Here is a 19,165-nt window from a genome sequence, read left to right on the forward strand (position 1 = left end):
AACAACACTATCAAATTATAATTAAATACTATTATCTACCAAATTATAGTCTGAGTTCTCTCTCCCCCACCCCTTTAATTCCCTCCACTTTCATCAGTAACAGTGTGTCACAGGGATGTTAAATATATGCCAGCAATACACTAATCTTTCTTTCTAATCAATCAGAGGATTGAAAAAGTATTAAGAATAGAATTACTTTTCATACTAGATCATTAGCTTTAAATTGATACTGCATCTGTCACCTGATATCGATGGTAAAAGTCCCATATTTTGGGAGAAATGTGCTAGGCACCATGAAGACCAGATTATGATGATTCTTTGAAAAATTCTGAATCAGGTGAGAGAGACTCAAACTGTAATTAATAATAATAATAATATTCTAATTTACTATATATTTGATTGTGCTTTGCATAAACTCTCCTTTACATTTAGAGTAGTTTATAATGATAAATCCCAATTTTCAATATGCATGAAAATCAACTAAGAGCTTTAAAATTGAGACCAAGGCCTTATTCAAGAATTCCGATTTAAATCATTCTGAGGTGAGGCTCAGGCATCAGTATAATTTAAACAAACAAACAAATAAACCTCTCCGGGGGGTTCTAAAGTATGTTTGGGATTGAGAAATAATTCTACCTCTTCTAATATATTATTGACAGATTAAAACAAGTATGTTCTGCTTTTCCTGCCAATGGTAATATTATTCTGAAACATTTATTTTTTCATTGAACTAACAAGTCCTTTAATGTCCCCACCATTCAGCAGCCCCAACCTTAGATGGTCTGGTTAGCTGATTAGGCTCAGCTTTCTGAGGTTGTCACTAGAACCATGTGAAGCGATTTTCCTCTCTTGCCCCATTGTGCTCAGCTCCAGGTCCTAATCCTGGAACTAAATACCTGGATACTTTAGGTCTCTGTGTCTGAAATGATCATTTTAGCATGCAAACTACTGGTTAGACAAATTTGGAGCTGCCACATTAATGGTCATAGGATTCTGTTTGAATCTGGGTGGAAATATTAGCCTGAGTCTTCAGTATTGCCTGTTTTTGACAAACCCTCCTTTCATATGTATAACTGTTCAGTTTTACTTCCCTCTAACATATAGCTTTAGTTAACATTATTTACATTTCATTCCATTTTTCTTTATCATTTATTAACCTTTAATAAATATACAATAACTCAGTTCATGTATCTTACTACATTTATTTTTAAATATTAGCTTGTCCTTTTAATAATTTAGTAACCTAATTGAAAATCATTAAATGTATTTTATATGTTGATGGCTAACTATATTTCTTTTGATGATTTGTTAGTATATGCTAGTATAAATTATTTAGTGTTTCAATTTTTATTAGCTTTTATATGTTCTCAAAATTTCTCATATAAATAAAAGATCTTGTTACAATAGCCTTTTAAGTATTAGGGCCACAGAAACATCTATTTTTCCTGCTAAACAGTTTTGTTCTCTTCAACTGAATATATACTATATAACTTAATAGATTACCCTTGGCTGCTGGGAAGCTCAGAAATAAATTTATACTTTTGTTATTTATTTACAGTCATAGTATACAAGAGTAAACTAGTTGACACATTTTTAAACAGTTGAAATAATAACTAATTAATTATAATCAATTTTCTGGCATTCTAAGTGTTTTCAAGGTTCAAACACGAAAATAAGTTCAAGATACTGTCTTGAGCGTAAATAAATTCATACTGGTTTTTGTGTGTGAAATAAATACGAAATACATTAAAATTAACTACAGAACAGTACAAAAATTCAATCAGGATTTCAGAGAACAGAAAAGTTCAGTAAGGAAATTCAGAATTTCCTAAATCTAAATATGAAACTTTGCAAGCAAATTAATTTGGAAGGCATATGTTAATTTGCATGCGTGTGAACATGCATGCAGAATGGCTTTCCTTACATTTTCTGTTCTTTTCATTTTTGTATATGAATTTCTACAAGGAAGCTGCTGAAATAGGTAGCTGCTGCTCTTTTGAAAATTCTTTCTGATGCCTAACAAATTTAAAGTTTCCAAGAAATACTAAATTAATCCATCAGTATGGTATCACCTTCTGAAAGGGCACCAGTTATTTTCTGGGTGAATACACTAGTTGTCCTGAATACTGACCATTATTCTTCTCCAGGAACACATCTCTATTGAGAAACTCCAGCTTCGGTAACATTTTAATTTGCACAACTAACCGAGCTGAACCATCATTGAAATGTATGTGGATTTAAATCAAAGAGATTGTGTTAGAAATAAACACCATTAACCCTATGGCAATTACATTCTTATCTTATCAAGTAGAAATATCAGTTGTATAGATTTCAGAAAATTACCCTGAATGGCTGAGGCCTTCCAAATAGCTAAGTTTTGGTCTTTTTTTTTTTTTTTTTTTTTTTTATCTATTCACTTTTTCACTTTATTTGGGGAAACATTTTTATAATTTCTCTTTTAGTTTGTTCATCTATTTACTTATTGCTTCAGCAAATATTTGCTAAATGAAGCAATGAACCAGACTTTGGGCTACTTGCTTTTGGAGATATAAGGATGAAAAACAATTTCTGTTTCTTCAGATGTTAGAAGTACTATATAGAAGAATCAATGAGGCAATTTATGATTTATTCTAATTGATATAATTCATGTTCATACAAATGTATACGTGTATAGTAAAGTGTAGTCACAAAATTTTAAATTTGGTTTATTTTTTAAATTGCATTATTCAAAGGCAGTTTTAGAAGGTTTAGCATTTATTGCTATTGCTAGGTACCAGATTGCATGCAATAGTCACTTTAACTCCTCAAAATACCCACTTTGAGACATAAACTTAGTCTTGCTTTACAAGGGAAAAAAAAAATAAGGCACAGAAAAATTAAGAAAATGTCTCAAGTTTAGTAAATATGTCAAGAATCCAAGTTTCAATTGTATGTGTAATTCCACAACCTAACCTTATTAATTTCTGCCACATCATACTGCTTCTTGAAAAGCTGTATATTCTATTTTGCTGCTAAGACTGTCTACATGATTACAATGATTATTAACCAAGAGGTGGCATCATCTTATTACACATATTAATGTATAAAACGATGGATACTGAGGCTGATCTAGCTGAGTTCCACATAACCAATGATAGAATTTTGAACCAGATGAAAATGTAGAACTTGCAATTTAAATAGATTGATTTACTTTCTGAAGATCATACATCTGTTGTCTTCATAATCAGGAATTAAAACAATTTTATCTAACAGCAATTTCAGACTTCTTTTACTCCTGTCTTATTTTCAGGCACTTGTGTTTGACACTATCATAATATCTTACGAACTTTATTGTATTCACTCTGTGATAACATGTATACATCACAATTACAGATGATAAAATTTAGACAACACAATTTACCATTTTTATCTCCACAGTCTTTATTTCTTTTAGGTGGAAGACCAGTGTTTCAATGTTTTTGGCCTCTAGGAAATCAAGCCACACTGCTCAATGAAAGCAGTCCTCTCCCTTCTCTACATTTTGAAAAATTTTTGTGTTTTTTGCTTGATTGCAGAGTAGGGGTGGATAGGAGGGTGGGAGGGGTTGACAAGGAAATTCAGTCATCAGGAACCAAAAATCTAGAAGTCCTTCAATACATAGGGCAGTTGTATACAATGAGCTATCCAGAACTCAACTCAAGTTTCAAATATCCTACAAGACAGTCACAAATGTGAAACCCATTTATAATATCTAAATTTAGAAATTAACTCACATATATGTGTGTGCGTAAAAAGCATTGTTTTATAGAGTTTTACTATATACTTCAAATTTTTGAAGGAATGCAATATGTTTATAAATTGAAGGATGACTTCACTTAATTTCATTTAGAACATTATCAAGAACTCATTATCAGTTTTAAAAATCATATCACCCAAGAGATCACTACTCTCAGTATTTGAGTATCCAGTAAGAGTCTGATATGAGTCTGCTTTCCTAGCTGTCACATTCATGATTATTCTACATATAAGTAAAACACTGGATTATGTCCTCATATTTTCTCCCTTATTTTTGTGCACTTACATATTGGAGTATTTTCTATTTTTATTATAAATTAGTTTATGTATTTTCTTTATATTGTAATTTAGGTATAAAATTGAGTTTTGAAAGTTATGTATGAAGATAGGTACAATATAAAACTTCATATGAAAATAGAAATGGGGATGTTACAAAATTTATTTTATTAAATAGAGGAACATGGCTCTAATAGAGAATTGGGAAGTATAATTTGCATTAGGTATTAGACATAGGACATTAGAAATTAATGTAATCTTTTGGGCCTCAATTTCCTAATCTGTGCTATAATATTGGATTGTCCTGGGTAATGGTAGAAAATTTTTCAGTTAAACTTTAGTGACTGCTCATGCTGATGTTGATTATTAGATTAAAAAATTAAATTGTTAAATTTAATTGTTTTACATTTTAAAATAATTGAAACCAGAATGCCTTTTCTTTGGTGATAGGATATCGTTTTGATTTGGCTAAGTAATTCAAACATGTTGTCAGAAAATTCACTTTTCTGGGTATCAAAAAATATTCTGTAGGTTTCAGAGTTCAGGACCCTGTAGGTTTTATAGCACAATTAAAACTCAATTATTATAAAAAGTAGTAGCATAGACTCATATAGATTAGAAAGATACCTATGTAGATACTTGGATTTCTTGATTAATTTATGAAATAAAATAACTGATTCTATAAGTAGAAAAGAAATATTTGGTGCCATAAAAAATAGAATAACAAATATCCTTGTGCTTGATCTTACTTATAATTAAGACCAATTAAAAAAAATTTCTTTTCCTATTTTTACTCAAAAGAATTCGTCATCCAAATGTGTTTATCTAGGAGCAGATATTCCTGCATCTTTCTCATTCAAAAAATAAGTCTTGGAATTTAGTATTTCTGCCTGGGAATACACTCTGGGGCGGGTGGTGGTGGGGGGGGAGGAAACAAACTTTGTACAAAGTTTCTAAAAGAATGTCTGAAGTAAGAAACATCAGAAATTGCAATTTCTAGGAACATAAACAACATCTCTTTTGGAAGACTTTGAGTCACTAGGTAGCAAATGCCTTCCAAAAAATGATTAACGTGGGTAAGTGCAGAGAGAAAGGCTATAATCACTCTGTCTTAGCCCCTGTCAACTTTAGTTATTGTTTCAGCTACTGGAACAACAGAAATGACAGATACAGAATAGAAATAAAGATAAAGCAACAAAATTATTGTCTCTTTTTTTCTCCTAATAACTAGATCACTCAAAAGTATTCAGTTGTATATTGCTAATCAAAGAAGGCTTTCCTCAATAAATGTGTAGGTAGGACCACCACACAAATTAATGTAGTACTTAAAATTAGAAACATTTATCCATTTATTATATTTTTATCAATATAGGTCATATTTAAACTGTATATGCTTGTATTTTATCATGACCTTACTCTGAGATAAACTAAAAAAATAAAACCTAACTCTGAGTTTAAAAGAAAAAAAATTAAACCTATTAATTAATTTGTTAAGGTAAATATTAGCAGATAACTAAAAAAGGTACAATATATTTTTAAAAACACATTTTTCTTTGTTTTCTTTTTTTCATGTTTGAAAGGATCTGTTTTTCTGATCCACTGATCAGTAATGGTTTCTATAATATTCCTATAATAAAATAAGTGACTTATAAATATTATATCAATATTTTTCTCTTCAAACACTTAATTCCATGGTATACCATGTTTTAAAAAGAACAAAGCTACATACTGTGTTTCATTCTGAAGATTTATAATAAGCATGAGAATATTAAAATCTTTAGGATATTATGCAGTAATTAAATCTATCAGACTTCATTCAAACCATAGTTTCAATAATGTGCTTGAGCGTAGTTTAATTCCTCTGGATATTCAAGAGGACACACTTTTCAAACACAATTTGTAAGTGCATTAGCATTTTACTGAATTCGTTTCCTCACAATGAATAGGTTTTCAAGAATCTCTCCAAACTTTTTCAATTAACATAAATATAAATCAGTTCCTATTCATTAAAGAAAATACACATTCAAATATTTCAGATTGTAATGTTTAGATTTTTTCCCAATCTGTCAATTCCCTTGGTGATATTTGATCTCTCTATTCCTACAATTTTTCTCTACTATCATCTGCTTCATCTAAAGTTAGAAAATATACAACTGTGCAAATAATATTTTCCTTTATGTAATTATTATTTCTCTCACTATTGCATTGCCACAGTACTTTTTGATTTTGTAAGTTGAACCTTGTTTTACATCTCTTCTTATACTTCATAGTACTTTAAGTCTTTTATAAAGTTTTTAAACATTCATAGCTATACTTTCTTCTACTTATAAATATCATTCTTTTTAACTCCGTGGTTTTATACCATCACATATTTCTGCAGTGCCCTGTATGGTGCATTCTAAAATGTAAAAATAGCATTCATTATTTTGGTTTGCTGACCTTTTTAAAAAATAGATATATGTATATGTGTGTGTGTATATATATATATACACACACACACACACACACACATATGCATGGTGCTGGTACACCAACTCTCTGATAGATGTAAGGCAGGGGGAAAAAAAAATATATCAATTACATTAGTACGGTTTCCCAAAGTAAACAAAATAGGAGTTATGAATGAGAATAATAGGAAACACACACACACACACACACATTCTCTCTCTCTCAAAAGGCCTGGCACAGAAAGATTACTGAAGATCAGAATAAATTCAACTGGCTACATGTGAATTTTTCAGATAAAGAACTCTTAGCTTCTGTGAAGATTTAAGAAGAAAAATGCTCCAAAAAGCATCCTTTGATTTCTAAGACTTTTCAACTCAACTGGACAGGCACATACCAAATTAAAAATTGATATTGATCACACTTTTGTACATATAAGTTAATTAAAAAGATAAAAACTAGGTAATCCAAAGTTATGAATAGATAGGATATTAGAAACACTGGTTCACTTTTTCAACAGTTGTCAGATAACAGAAGAGGTTTTAGAGTTTCTGAGACTTTTATAATGTTGTTATAGTCTCAGAATATATTTTCAGAACAAATGGTATTTTTTTCCAAGAGAAATATCTTGTTTTTAAACTTTAAACATAAGCTAGATTGTATCCTTAACCATTCCTAACAGGAGATGATCTTGCTTCTCAGTTACCCTCAGTCTCAAAGTTCCATGGTTATCTTAGTAATAGATTATAAAAACAACTGATTGATCACAAAAATAGGCAATTGAAAGTATAATACATACTCAGAAATTGAAATCAATTAAAATGCAATTTAGTAACAAATATAACTTATATACTAGTTGTAAAATTATGACTAAAATATAGGAAACAGTGGATAAAACAGAGTACATATTAATAGTAAATTCATGCTACTGACCAGGAACATTATGTCATGGCAACCATGGAATCCTGATTCTTGGCAAAATAGTGAGATAACTTTAGACCCAGAGACATACGTTTATCCAATTAATATAATAAAGTCACAGAACATAAAGCTGAGGGAAACAGAAGTTAGGTCTTATGCACTACTGAAGAATGGGTTATACCTCCACATAAAAGAAATATTTCAGAGTTTTCTTTGCATTTTAAATTAAAGCGATCAAGTCCATCTACACCAAAGAGGATCATCTAACTGATTCATTTTCTTGAACTGTATTATTATTAAAGAGAATAAAAACAGAGAGAAACCATCCTTTTTTTGTAAAAGTTAACTGTACTCCTAAATCCATGTGACACTTATTGAAAGATCAGATCTAAATTATTTCTTTAATTTTATGGGAGACTTGTATCATAACTTTCATATACTTAAATTAACTTAAAGTAGGTCCTGTTTACCCTGAAAAATAGATTTTTTGCCAACTATGTAGAGTGCTATTTGAAAGAAAAATAAAAGTTTATTTATTGCAGTTTATTTCAGAAGCTTGAATAGAGATTTAAAGGCAAAATTCATAAAGAAACAGATTTTGTCTCAAAAAAAAATTGCTCTAGATTAAAAGTAGTTGCCTCATCAATTACCTCCCATAAAATAAAAAATAAAAATATTCAAGTGGTGATTTAAAATTCACTTGTCAGAAATGTTAGGGAAAAAAGTGTGCTTTTTTAGATACAAAATCAAATAATAGCTATATTCAACTCAATTGACATTCTATAATTTTTTGAAAGTTAATAGAAGTCATTGTGAGTTCAGAGAGGTAGACAAGATGTTTCTTGTTTGAAGTCAAGTGTTATATTCAAAGCAGAATTGTTATTAACTTTATCCTCATTATGTTCTTATACTGTAAGACCATAAATTTATACACAAGATTTTTTTTTTTTTAAACAAATGGAACCTTTTTGAACAGTGTCATCAGTTAAGTGTGCTAGTATCTAGATTTGCCTTGGAGCACCACAATCTTTGTTGCACAGCCTTGAAAAGAAAAGGAAAAAAAAAAAAAATTCACCCACAAGCCAGTATTCACCAAGATCAGGCTACTTTCATTTACTACTATAGAAAACATCATTCAATTCATCTTCAAGTATGAAATCTGTAACATATACCTGAAAAATCATGATTTTGCAAGATAACTATTTTGTTTCTAAGAAAGGATTATAAGGAAGAAATATTATTTTGGTTTTTCATGGTTTTGTTTGGGGAGGGAGTGGAGAAAGAGACAATTTAAAAAATAATCTATAAAACCTTTTTGCATCAGCCTAAAGTTTTGATGTTCTTTATTATAATTATTTTTATGAAACTAAGATAGATGTAATAATGGAAAATGCTGAATTATCTGAATCTGATAGCACCTCACATGTATTAAAAGAGAGAAAATATAAATGAAAACAGTGTTATGTCAAGATTTGATTCTATTTATAGTTAAAAGAGAATAAACTTTTTTCTATCCTGGGTCTTCAAGTAAAATAGAAGAATTTCCAAGGAATTCAATTGGTTAGAGCAGAACTATATAAAATTTTTGTTTTTCAAAAACAGAAAGAAACGGAAGCTACTAGAGACTATATAATCTTGTGATTTTTTGTTATAGTCTTATAGTCTCTGGAATCAAACTATACAGACACATTTTTTATTTTTTTTTTAAGCCAGGTAATTAGGGTACAGGGGCTTTACCAAACTTGGTAATATTCATGTAATCAGTTAATACCGAAAGTAAGGCTTAAATTCAGTATCCCATTGAAAGCATAATCTAAAAGAATTAAATAAACTTCCAACTCCTCATTCTAATATTTATTTTATAATCTTATCTTTAACAGAATTAGATTACATATATTTAATAAATCTTAATTTTCAATTTGAATAAGTAAACGTTTACATTTTCCATTTTCTAATTGTAGTTTCTCAAGAACCTAAACAATAGGAACAAAATATACATCATTATGTTACATGAGCCATTAAAGAGGTGCTGTGATATGCCAAAACCTTCAGAATATCTATTAAACAGTTTTAGACAAAAGGCTATAATAAATGTCCTTGCAATGATGGTGGGGTCAAGTACTGATCTCTTTTGAAACAACTTTGATGATTCTGTCTCCAAATTATTAACTTCTCTTAACACAATAGAGACAAATAGATAAGGAACACTTTTAAGGAAAATAAATAGAAGTTCTTTGTGTTTATTTGACTACAGTTTTAAAGGGGGAAATGTGTCACTTATAGCTCGATGTTTTCTTCTTTATCAGTTTCACTAAGGTTTTGTAACATGTGTCAAAATAATGTGATGCATGCTAAACTGTGGGCTCTACTTTGTAAAGGAGCAACTCTACTTAGTTTACTAAGTAAATCAGTACTTCAAATTTTGCTAGGCTTATTTTCATATCCAGTAATAAATTAAAATATCACTTGTTCAAAGGGTATTGTAACATATTAAAGACATATGAATAATAAGGAGAAAAGAAATGTATTGCTAGTCATGAGGCATGTGGAAATGGCCATATTTGAATCCTTAGTTTGATCTATTTTTCTATAAAAAAATACATCCAAGGATAGCACAATGATTGAAAGCACTAGGTCTGGAAGGGACCACCATGATAGAATCCTGTTTCTGCAGGAATGTGGCTTGCTCCTGGGCAACTGCTAAACTCTGTGCCTCATTTTCTTCATTGGCAAAATAGGGATAATCGTAAAAGTGCCTGCCAAATAGGAATGCAATAAAAATAAAATGTAATATAAAGTGCTTAGCATGGTATCTAAAGGACCATTCTCATTCAATGACTTAGCTAATATGACTAGTAAGTTGATATCTCTCATACATCTTAAAAAATGAGAAGAATAATGAAGAAAGTGTTTAAACAGTGAATAAATAATTTTTTTTAGAAATGTTAAGTAATTTTCAAAATTAATTGCTCATTTTATTAACAAAAACATTACCTTTCTCTTAAATTAATTAGAAATTATATGAAGATAAAAATAAGAAAACCTAGATGTGTGTAAGAATATAATAAACTTTGGAACATTTTCTCAATTTTCAGGCCTAACCAGATTTTTTTGGGGGATGCTAAAACTGGTTTATTAGAGAAGTGTAAGAAAATGATTATGTAGTTCTAAGTTGAGACAAAATTGGTTAATGTCCTATGGGGAAATAAAGCTGTAACCTTTAATGTTCTCTTCTCGACATTTGTATCTCCACAGGACAGAACTTTTTTCCAGTTTAATATAATTGACATTACTGTGTAAGTTTAAAGTGTACAGTGTATTGATGGGAAATGTGTATATACTGCAAAATGATTATCACAATAAGGTTAATTAAAACATCCATTACCTCACATAGTTATAATTTTATTTTTTGGTGGTGAGAACTTTTAAAGTAGACTCTATTAGCAATGTCAAATATACAATATAGTAATGTTAACTATAACCAGCCAGAAGTATCTGGTTTGGACAAGGATGGAAAATGGAAAGTTAGAATCATAACTAGGCATATTTTTTAAATGCCAAAACAAATTCTTTAAATTATACTAGAAATATCTGATTACTAGACCACCTAGAGGAGCTATAATTGCCATACATAAGAATAGATTAAGAAGGAAAGATAAGCAGTTATATAAAAAGAGGTTGAAGTAAATATAGAATTGTTATGAGGTGTTATAGAAGTATTACTTATATCAGGTCATACTAGAAAATAATACCACATCCAGGATAGTGATTTACTTGGCTTTTCAAAATCATCATCCACTAGCTTCATTTAGAATTTCTTTACTGTATTATAAGGCACATACTTTTGTACTATATACTTATAATAACCCTGAAAGTTAGAAAATCCACATATTGGAAAACTAAAATTTATAAAGACTAAATGATTTGCTTATGGTCACATGACTTTTAATTGGAAAAGATAGACCAAGAATTTTGGTATAGAATTAATTGATCAGAGTTAATGCTTTTAGCACAAAATGAACTCATCAGGTGTTAGCCCATTATTTCAATCTGTTTTAAGCATTCAACTGTCCTGTACCAGTGCTACTCACAATAGCCAGTCCACAATGATAAGGTGCAAGTACTAAAATGTAAATCAATGCACTTCTTTCTTCTTCAACACACACACACACACACATACACACACACACACATACACACACACACACACATACACACACACATACACATTTTGTCAAAGCTTAGAGGATAAATATTAATCTCCCTATATAATACATGTATATATGTATATATATTATATATATAGATATACTTACATATGAATAGGTTTATATTCAATTGAATTAAATAGAGTGCTTAATGATGTAGATTAGGCATTAGTAAACTGCGGCCTTTGGTTGATTGGCTATTTTCATACATAAAGTTATATTAAAATACTGCTATGCTTATTCATTTATATATTCTCTGTCGACTTTAGCACTGTAAGGCACGTAGTTGTGATAAGGCAAATATGATTCATGAAGCTTCAAATATTTAGCATCTGGCCCTTCAGGAAATGCAATGGAGGAGTGAAGAGACTCGGGGTTATTTTGTCTTTCAGGCATGCACAGAGTGGGAGGTGGGTGAGGGGGTAAAGTCTTGTAACCACCAAATCTTATTCTTCTGAACCCTGAGTGTTCCCAGTTGCTAAGGGCTGCTGTCCTCATAGGATAAGGGGAAATCACTGGACTTTTACTATTCCATTCTATAGATCCTAAATATCCACTGTAAGTGTTCTTCAGGGAGAGCATAAAGTCTCTCCAACTAAGGTCTCATTTGAAACCCAGAGAAAGGAGATAGAGAATGGGCCTGATTGTAAAAGGAATTCGTTCTTTTTTTTTTGTCAAAGCTTAGGTTGATTTGAGGACCCCAGAACAGACAGAAGATCATTTCATTCTTTTCTAATGTTTTTATTTCCCTTTTTTTTTTTAACCTAGGGCAACTAATCAACATCATTTCACATTTCAAAAAATGATAACACTGAAGCTTATGCAAATCCTTCTAACAATTCTAGTTCAATTAATAACTAGAAGAAAATCAGTTATTTTTTCTCCAGAATAAAGTTTATGAGTCAAATTCTCTCTGTGGTAGCAAATGTACCTGAAGAAAGTTTTAAAAATATTATCTACAATTATCTTTTTCACTGAATATATTATTCAATTGGATTGGTTCAAACCATTAGCTATTTTTAAATCCCTTGATGTGCATATTTTAGGCAAGCATAAAGCATGTAGTTTTCAAATGTATCATGTTTAAGTTTATAATCAAGAAATTCTCAGTTAACTTACATGTCTCTGGGATCCATCATATTCACATCTTTCAATTTTTCCTAGACTTCCATCTGAGAAATATAGCTTCTCGGCATGATGGTCAATGGTGAGTCCATTTGGAGTGAGTATGTCTGTACTGACTACCACTTGGGCATTTTTTCCAGTCAGAGTAGATCTCATGATGCTTGGATGCTGTTCATTCCAGTTGGTCCAAAACATTAAACTAATTAAAATAAAAATTGTGAAATAAATCACAATGTTTATTTATAGTAAAAAACATTAGTAGAAACATGGCAATGTTAAGCTATTAAAAAAAAAAAAGGAAAATTATTTGCCTCTTATTCTAGGAACCTTAAGGAAATTTAAGTAATAGGGGTACATTTTTTCTAATTTCTTAAATTAAGCCTGGAAACTATTTCTGAAAAAAAAATTATCCTGTGTTTTTTCAAATAGTAATTTAATTACATTACGTCTGTTTGATGCATGATGAAAATTTACTTTAATCAGATACAAAAGAGTTAACTTAAATTTTCTATGAACTGCAGACATAGTCTAACTTATTAATACCTTGTTTCAGCAGATCCAGTATGATCATTTGGGAAATTGTTCTTAAACTATTTCTTTCTTCAAATAGTGAAAATCAAAATCTCCTCTTTTTATGTTTTTTTTTTTTTTTGAATTCTGCATTCTCCTTTGTGTATGTTTTAGAGAAATAGTTACTAAACTCCTACATTTCTTTAACATCTTTTTTTCCTCTTCTCTTTTTGTCAATGTGATATTTCTATAATGTTGTTTCTGGAATTGCAGGATTTGCTCTCAAATCCTTAACCCATTTCCCGTTTGCCCCAAGAATACTCGCCAGCAGCGCTTGTAGCTGCAGCGTTTACTGCAGGATAACTCGTGGATTACAGCCGTAATCTTATCTCCAAAGTTTGCCATGAAATATCTTACTTTTATTATTATTTTTGCATCACTCTATTATAGCAATAGTCTTTGGAAACAAATGACATCATTCTATTTATATCATTCTGTTTTTAATAGTGTTTTTTTTTATTTACAAAATATAGTAATTCTCGATCACTGAAAATGTCAAATCCTAGAAAACGTAGCATTCCTACGAGTGATGTTAACATTGTTCTTGAACAGTTGTTAGCCGAAGATTCATTTGAAGAATCCAATTTATGTGTATATTTCTGTTACATTAGGATTAGAGACAAGTTCTGTTTAGAAATAACTTCAAGATCAGGTTTTATATTTTGTTTTCACATTGCAAACCAGTCAGATTTGCTTCAGTCCCAAAGAGCGTGTTTATGTAAAATTAAATTAATGCTGGCAGTGAGCTGATTTTTTTTTCTAAATGGGAAATGGATTAAATATAATATTTGTTACTTACAGATGTTATAGAGTGCTTTAAATCAGTGTTAAACTATTCTTTGAGGAATTCCTAGGATTCTATGGACGACCTTAGAAGTCACTGGAAGAGTAGAGAAGCTGCAGTGTTGCAATCTTCAAGTCCTAATTTTACTAAAACAACTCTTCTTTCTCCTCTTTTATCTATCGGACTGTCCCTAAGAGTTTATTTGAAGATCAGTGTTGCTGCTTAGGATATAAAAGATGAAGGAAGGAAGGGAGGAAGAGAGGGAGGGAAGGAGGAAGAAAGAAGGTAAAAAAGTAGGAGGTAAACAGAGAAGAAGAAAGAAGAGAAGAAGGGAGGAAGAAAGGGAGGCTGACCGGAAGGCTGCTTTAAATATTTGAAAAATATGTTTAATAAATACTGACAAAGAAAAACTATTTGAAATAATAATTCATATTTACAGTAAGACTACATATATCATTTCTACATATAATCATTTAAAGGCAATGTAGGATTACAACCAAAATATTTACTCAGTATGTAGTTTTTGAGTAGTACGTGAAAACTTATTACTGGATAATATTCAAGCTCAAAACAAAAGTCTATTTGCTAATTTAACTAAATAACCTCTACCAATTAAGAAAAGTTGGGTCATCTATGTTGTTTGTTAAAATAGTTCATAGTATTTTCATCTTCTTTATGAAACATAGTATTCTAAGTGAGCACGTGTCAAAAACATTTTGTCGTATGAATTAGAAAATTTGCAAAAAAAAAAAAAAACCCAAACCAGAATTCCACTTTCTGGAATTATTCAGTAGTTTTATCCATACACTGTGACATTTAAAATTTTAAAAAAATATTTAAAACATTTAAAAAGTTATGAGTTATTAAATACAATTTATCTGAAATATTTTCCTAGACTATTGGCTTTAGGATTATTGAATTTCTGAGGTATTAGTGTTTCTTTAATTTCATCTTCCATTTTCCAGATTAGCAAACAGAGGTCAGAGTTTGAATAATTAAAGTTTAATAACTGAGTCAAGTTTTCAACTCTATTAGTCTAACTTTAAATTTTAATTACATATTATTTCTCAATTAAAATATTTTGGTGGGTTTAATATTAATTTAAAGTTCACTATATTCAAGATGAAAGTGTAATTTTGACTAATAAATAATTATAGTATAAAGCACTTATTAATTAAAACTAATCATATATAATATCATCAGTGATCTCTCGTGTTTATTTCAAAATTAGTTTATAAATTTCTTTGATCAACTATAAGGCATTCGTTATTGTCCTAAGACTCTTCAGATGAATTGTCAGAATCAATTTAGTCGATTCAAGTACAAGCATTATAGTTCTAGGGCTGCGATGTGAGCAGAACTAGCTCTGCCCAGGCACCTGAAGGCCTGTGTCGGTCTGACTAGGTCACCAGAGCTTTAAGGTGCAACGTTCTCTCAACGCTCAGAGTCTTTATTTATAAAATGTAGGTATTTAGTTAAGTGAATTAACTGTAATCTCATTTATAGCTCTATAAGAGTGACCAGATTTAGTTATTCTCACACTGAATAATTTATATAGTCCTTTCTTCTCTCAAGTGGTCAGTGTCAGTGTTTACCAGTCTTTTATGTTTTATTCTTTAATTTTTCTTCACCACACCTATTTCTGCTCAATAGAAGCCAGATTGGTCTGATTTTTGTTTATTTGTTTCATTTAAGAATAAAAAGTTTTTCTAGTAGTTACAAATATTCTTACCAAATTGTATGCAACTGGAACTCCAGATATATATATATTTTTTTCTACGTAAACCAAGCTTTGTTCTTCAGTTTCCATATAATTGCTTCCTTTTTGACATAGACAAAAATATGACTTTTTTCTAATTTGTTTTGTTTTTTATTCACTCTATACTATATTTTCTCTTGTCATAAATTCTTTATAAGTATTATTATAAATACCTGCACAATGTAGGTGCTGTTAAGCATCTGATGTTGAAAATGTAACTACGCAAAGAGATTTGTTATTGTTTTTTCTGTATTTTAGTTGGAGAGATCCCAGTTGTTAAAATTACTATATCAAATTATAGAAATGGCTTCTAGTTTTCAAAATATGTTAATAGTCTTTTTTTTTTTGCAAATTTATCATTTCAATTAGCTATATCTAATGTCTTTTTTATATACCTTTTCCAGCACAGCATTGTCTCTATTTTCCCTTTCATTATTTAAATTTGCTTTTACTGAATTTCTCATGGAGGTGTTATCGATATTTAAAGAGTCCAGAATTTAATTATTCATATTCACAATGCTTTTATTAAAAAACAGTCCTATGAATTATGAAAAACACTTTGAAGAAAACTGTTATTTTTAAAGTTAATTCGTTTTAAAAATAACATAACTGATAGTCTTTGACTTGTAATAAAAAAATAAAAATGAACTTTTTTTTGTTTTTTGTTTTTGTTTTTGTTTTTGTTTTTACTTTTGGCATTCATCCAGGGCTAGCACATGTGGATGGTCATCCTCTGACATAGTTATGACAGCTTCCCTGACAAACGCTCCAGGCCGTGTTTGGTCCACTGTATGTCTGGTGATGGATGAGGTAGTAGAGCTGGTCCAGTATAGTGTGTCCCAGGCTCTGTGATAAGCAAGTCCTTCAACGGAACCCACATCTGATAGGGAAAAGAAAGAATATTTACACTTTTATCTACAAAAACTTGTCTTCTGGAAAGAAAAAGCGTTTAAAATATATATGTGTATATAAATGTTATTTTATTAATCATTTCTTCACAAACTCTCCACAATAAAAATATAATAATTGTGAAGCCTACAACTGCTAACTGATTACATGCATAAAAATGAGCTGTGAGCTGCTGATGGGAACATTTTTGCAAAAACATGTCATTAAAGACTGACTCTTGTCACTCTCTCAAAAAAAAAAAAACTTAATTGGAGAATTACCTTTTATTTAGAAAAATTGTGGCTCTCTTTTATTTTCATATCTTAAAAATTAATTTTCAAAAAGTATTCAGTGTGCAAAATTTAAAGATACTTTTGAAAATCTCATGTCAGAGACACCATTTAGGTACAATCATAATAAATTTTCTCTTGATATTATGTCTGGAGAGGTCAAGGAAAAGCAAACATATCAAAAAGCCAAAATCCAACTGCACACTTACAACTATCAAAGAGTGGTAGAGAATGTTTCAAGAAATCAGTACAGAATGTTCTTTGATCCCAGTCAAATAATGTGATATAAAAACAAAATAAAATAAAATCAATTGCCAGCTAAGGTATGCTTTAAATGTCGTTAGACAAAAAAACATGGTAGTACATACATTCTAACACATAAAAGTAACAATATGTGTGGGCGCCAGGCCTGACTGGCCCAAGGTCTGGCTGTGATCCAATGTCTAGCTGTTATCCAAGGCCTGGCTGATCCAAGGCCTGCCTGGCTCAAGGTCTGTCTGGTCCAAAGTCTGGCTGTGATCCAGGCTCATGGCTAGGAATAGGACCCCAGACTTAGAAACTATGTAAACATACTTCAGCTTATTGTATCATGCATGTGTGGCTGAATGCCACTTTTTTTTTTTTTTGCTATGTGAGGAGCCATGTGGTCTCCTGGAGAAAGAAGGAGAGCAGAAGGAGAACACAAGAAAGGGAAGCAGGAAAAGTGCACGCAAGACTGAGTGCCCCATGCAATGGACTGCACTCTCCAATAGTACTGCACTTCCTAGAAGAAGTGCACTCTGCACAATAAAATTGATGCCTGCCATTTCATTCTCATGTCTAACTTTTATGCATTCATCCAACTGGGCCTCACACCGCCGAACCTTCTGGGTCAGGTCAGCAATACCTCAGACCCTGACATTTGACGTAGTCGACATGATCGAGCCGCTTGACCTTGGCTCTGACAATATGAAAAAAACAATTATTTCTTAAAATTGTGTTCCCAATCTCTAGAATAACACAGAGGAGCAGTTTTATTTTTCATAGAGGTGCTTGAGTACATCTTTAATTATAAACGAATTATTATAGTTTTTTCTTCATGTTATTTGTTTTCCTCTATTATTACTCTTACCACATTTAAGAAAAAAACATGTATAACTTTGGAAACCATACTAAGAAATTAACATTTTAACAGTCAGAGCCTTTCTATTGTTTTTCTCTCAAGGAATCTCTGAAAGGAATTATTCAACTCTTCTGAAAGTAGGTAAATGATAGGGTTATTTTTAGGTTTAAAATTGGTAAATATTTAGTTTAGTATCAATAGGATTTCGTGAGAGTGAAAAACAATATTAAAGCCATTTGAACTAGATTTATTTAATGTGATTATTTTTTTTTCCTACACACAATACAAAAAAAGAAATCCACTAATAAAAAATTTAATAGCTACCATTCAATTGAGCAGTCTTTCTGCTAGAAAACGTGTTACTTATTTTATATACGTCACTCTATGTGTAAAGCTACTCTGTAAAGTTTGTTTTATTGTTCCTCTTTTCTATGATCACAGAACAGATATCCTTAAAGAAATCTTTTTAATGCAGATTAATCTGCTTCCAAAAGCCTATATTTTTTAACACCACTATCTAGATATGCATTTACAGCACCTATCACTATTCTCAATCTACACCAACCAGGATCCAAACAAATGATTTATTAGTTTCAATTTATCTGACTCTGGGTGACTTGCATAACCAGTAATTTACCATGAGTAGCTTCCTTTTACACAGTCAACAAAACAATTTACAAGAAATTAATGTGAGTGATTAGTGTGGAAATCTAGGTCAGAGATGATGGAAGAAAAATTACAAAACGATCTTAATAAAACCTGTTAAGCTCTTTTTACATGAATCATCTGCTGTTCTGATTTGAGGTGAGGAGGTTGATAATGGACAAAGTGTTTCAGTTATTAATTAATAAATCATCCATTCCACAGTATTTTTTGCACTATCGAATCATTTCAAAAATTAACTCTATTAGTAGTATGAGCAGCATTACACTCCTTCATAATTCACAGATAGAATGAGAAATGGCATAGCTTTGAAAAAATCCAAGCAAATCAGACTCATTAATCCATCCTTACTCTATATCT

The 19,165-nt window shown here is 30.6% G+C and overlaps 1 protein-coding gene across 1 annotated transcript in view; it reads right to left on the minus strand.

The window, feature by feature from the left end:
- The window catches only part of LRP1B (LDL receptor related protein 1B), a 1,653,662-nt gene that overhangs the window by 283,567 nt on the left and 1,350,930 nt on the right, over positions 1-19,165 (minus strand). The window contains exons 42-43 of the mRNA XM_006921044.1: positions 16,553-16,742; positions 12,744-12,948 (exon numbers count right to left, since the gene is read on the minus strand). Of these exons, the coding sequence (XP_006921106.1) occupies positions 12,744-12,948; positions 16,553-16,742 (395 nt within the window). The remainder of the gene's footprint in view (positions 1-12,743; positions 12,949-16,552; positions 16,743-19,165) is intronic.

This window comes from Pteropus alecto, unplaced genomic scaffold (assembly GCF_000325575.1).
Source record: "Pteropus alecto unplaced genomic scaffold, ASM32557v1 scaffold3, whole genome shotgun sequence".
Lineage (NCBI taxonomy): Eukaryota > Metazoa > Chordata > Mammalia > Chiroptera > Pteropodidae > Pteropus > Pteropus alecto.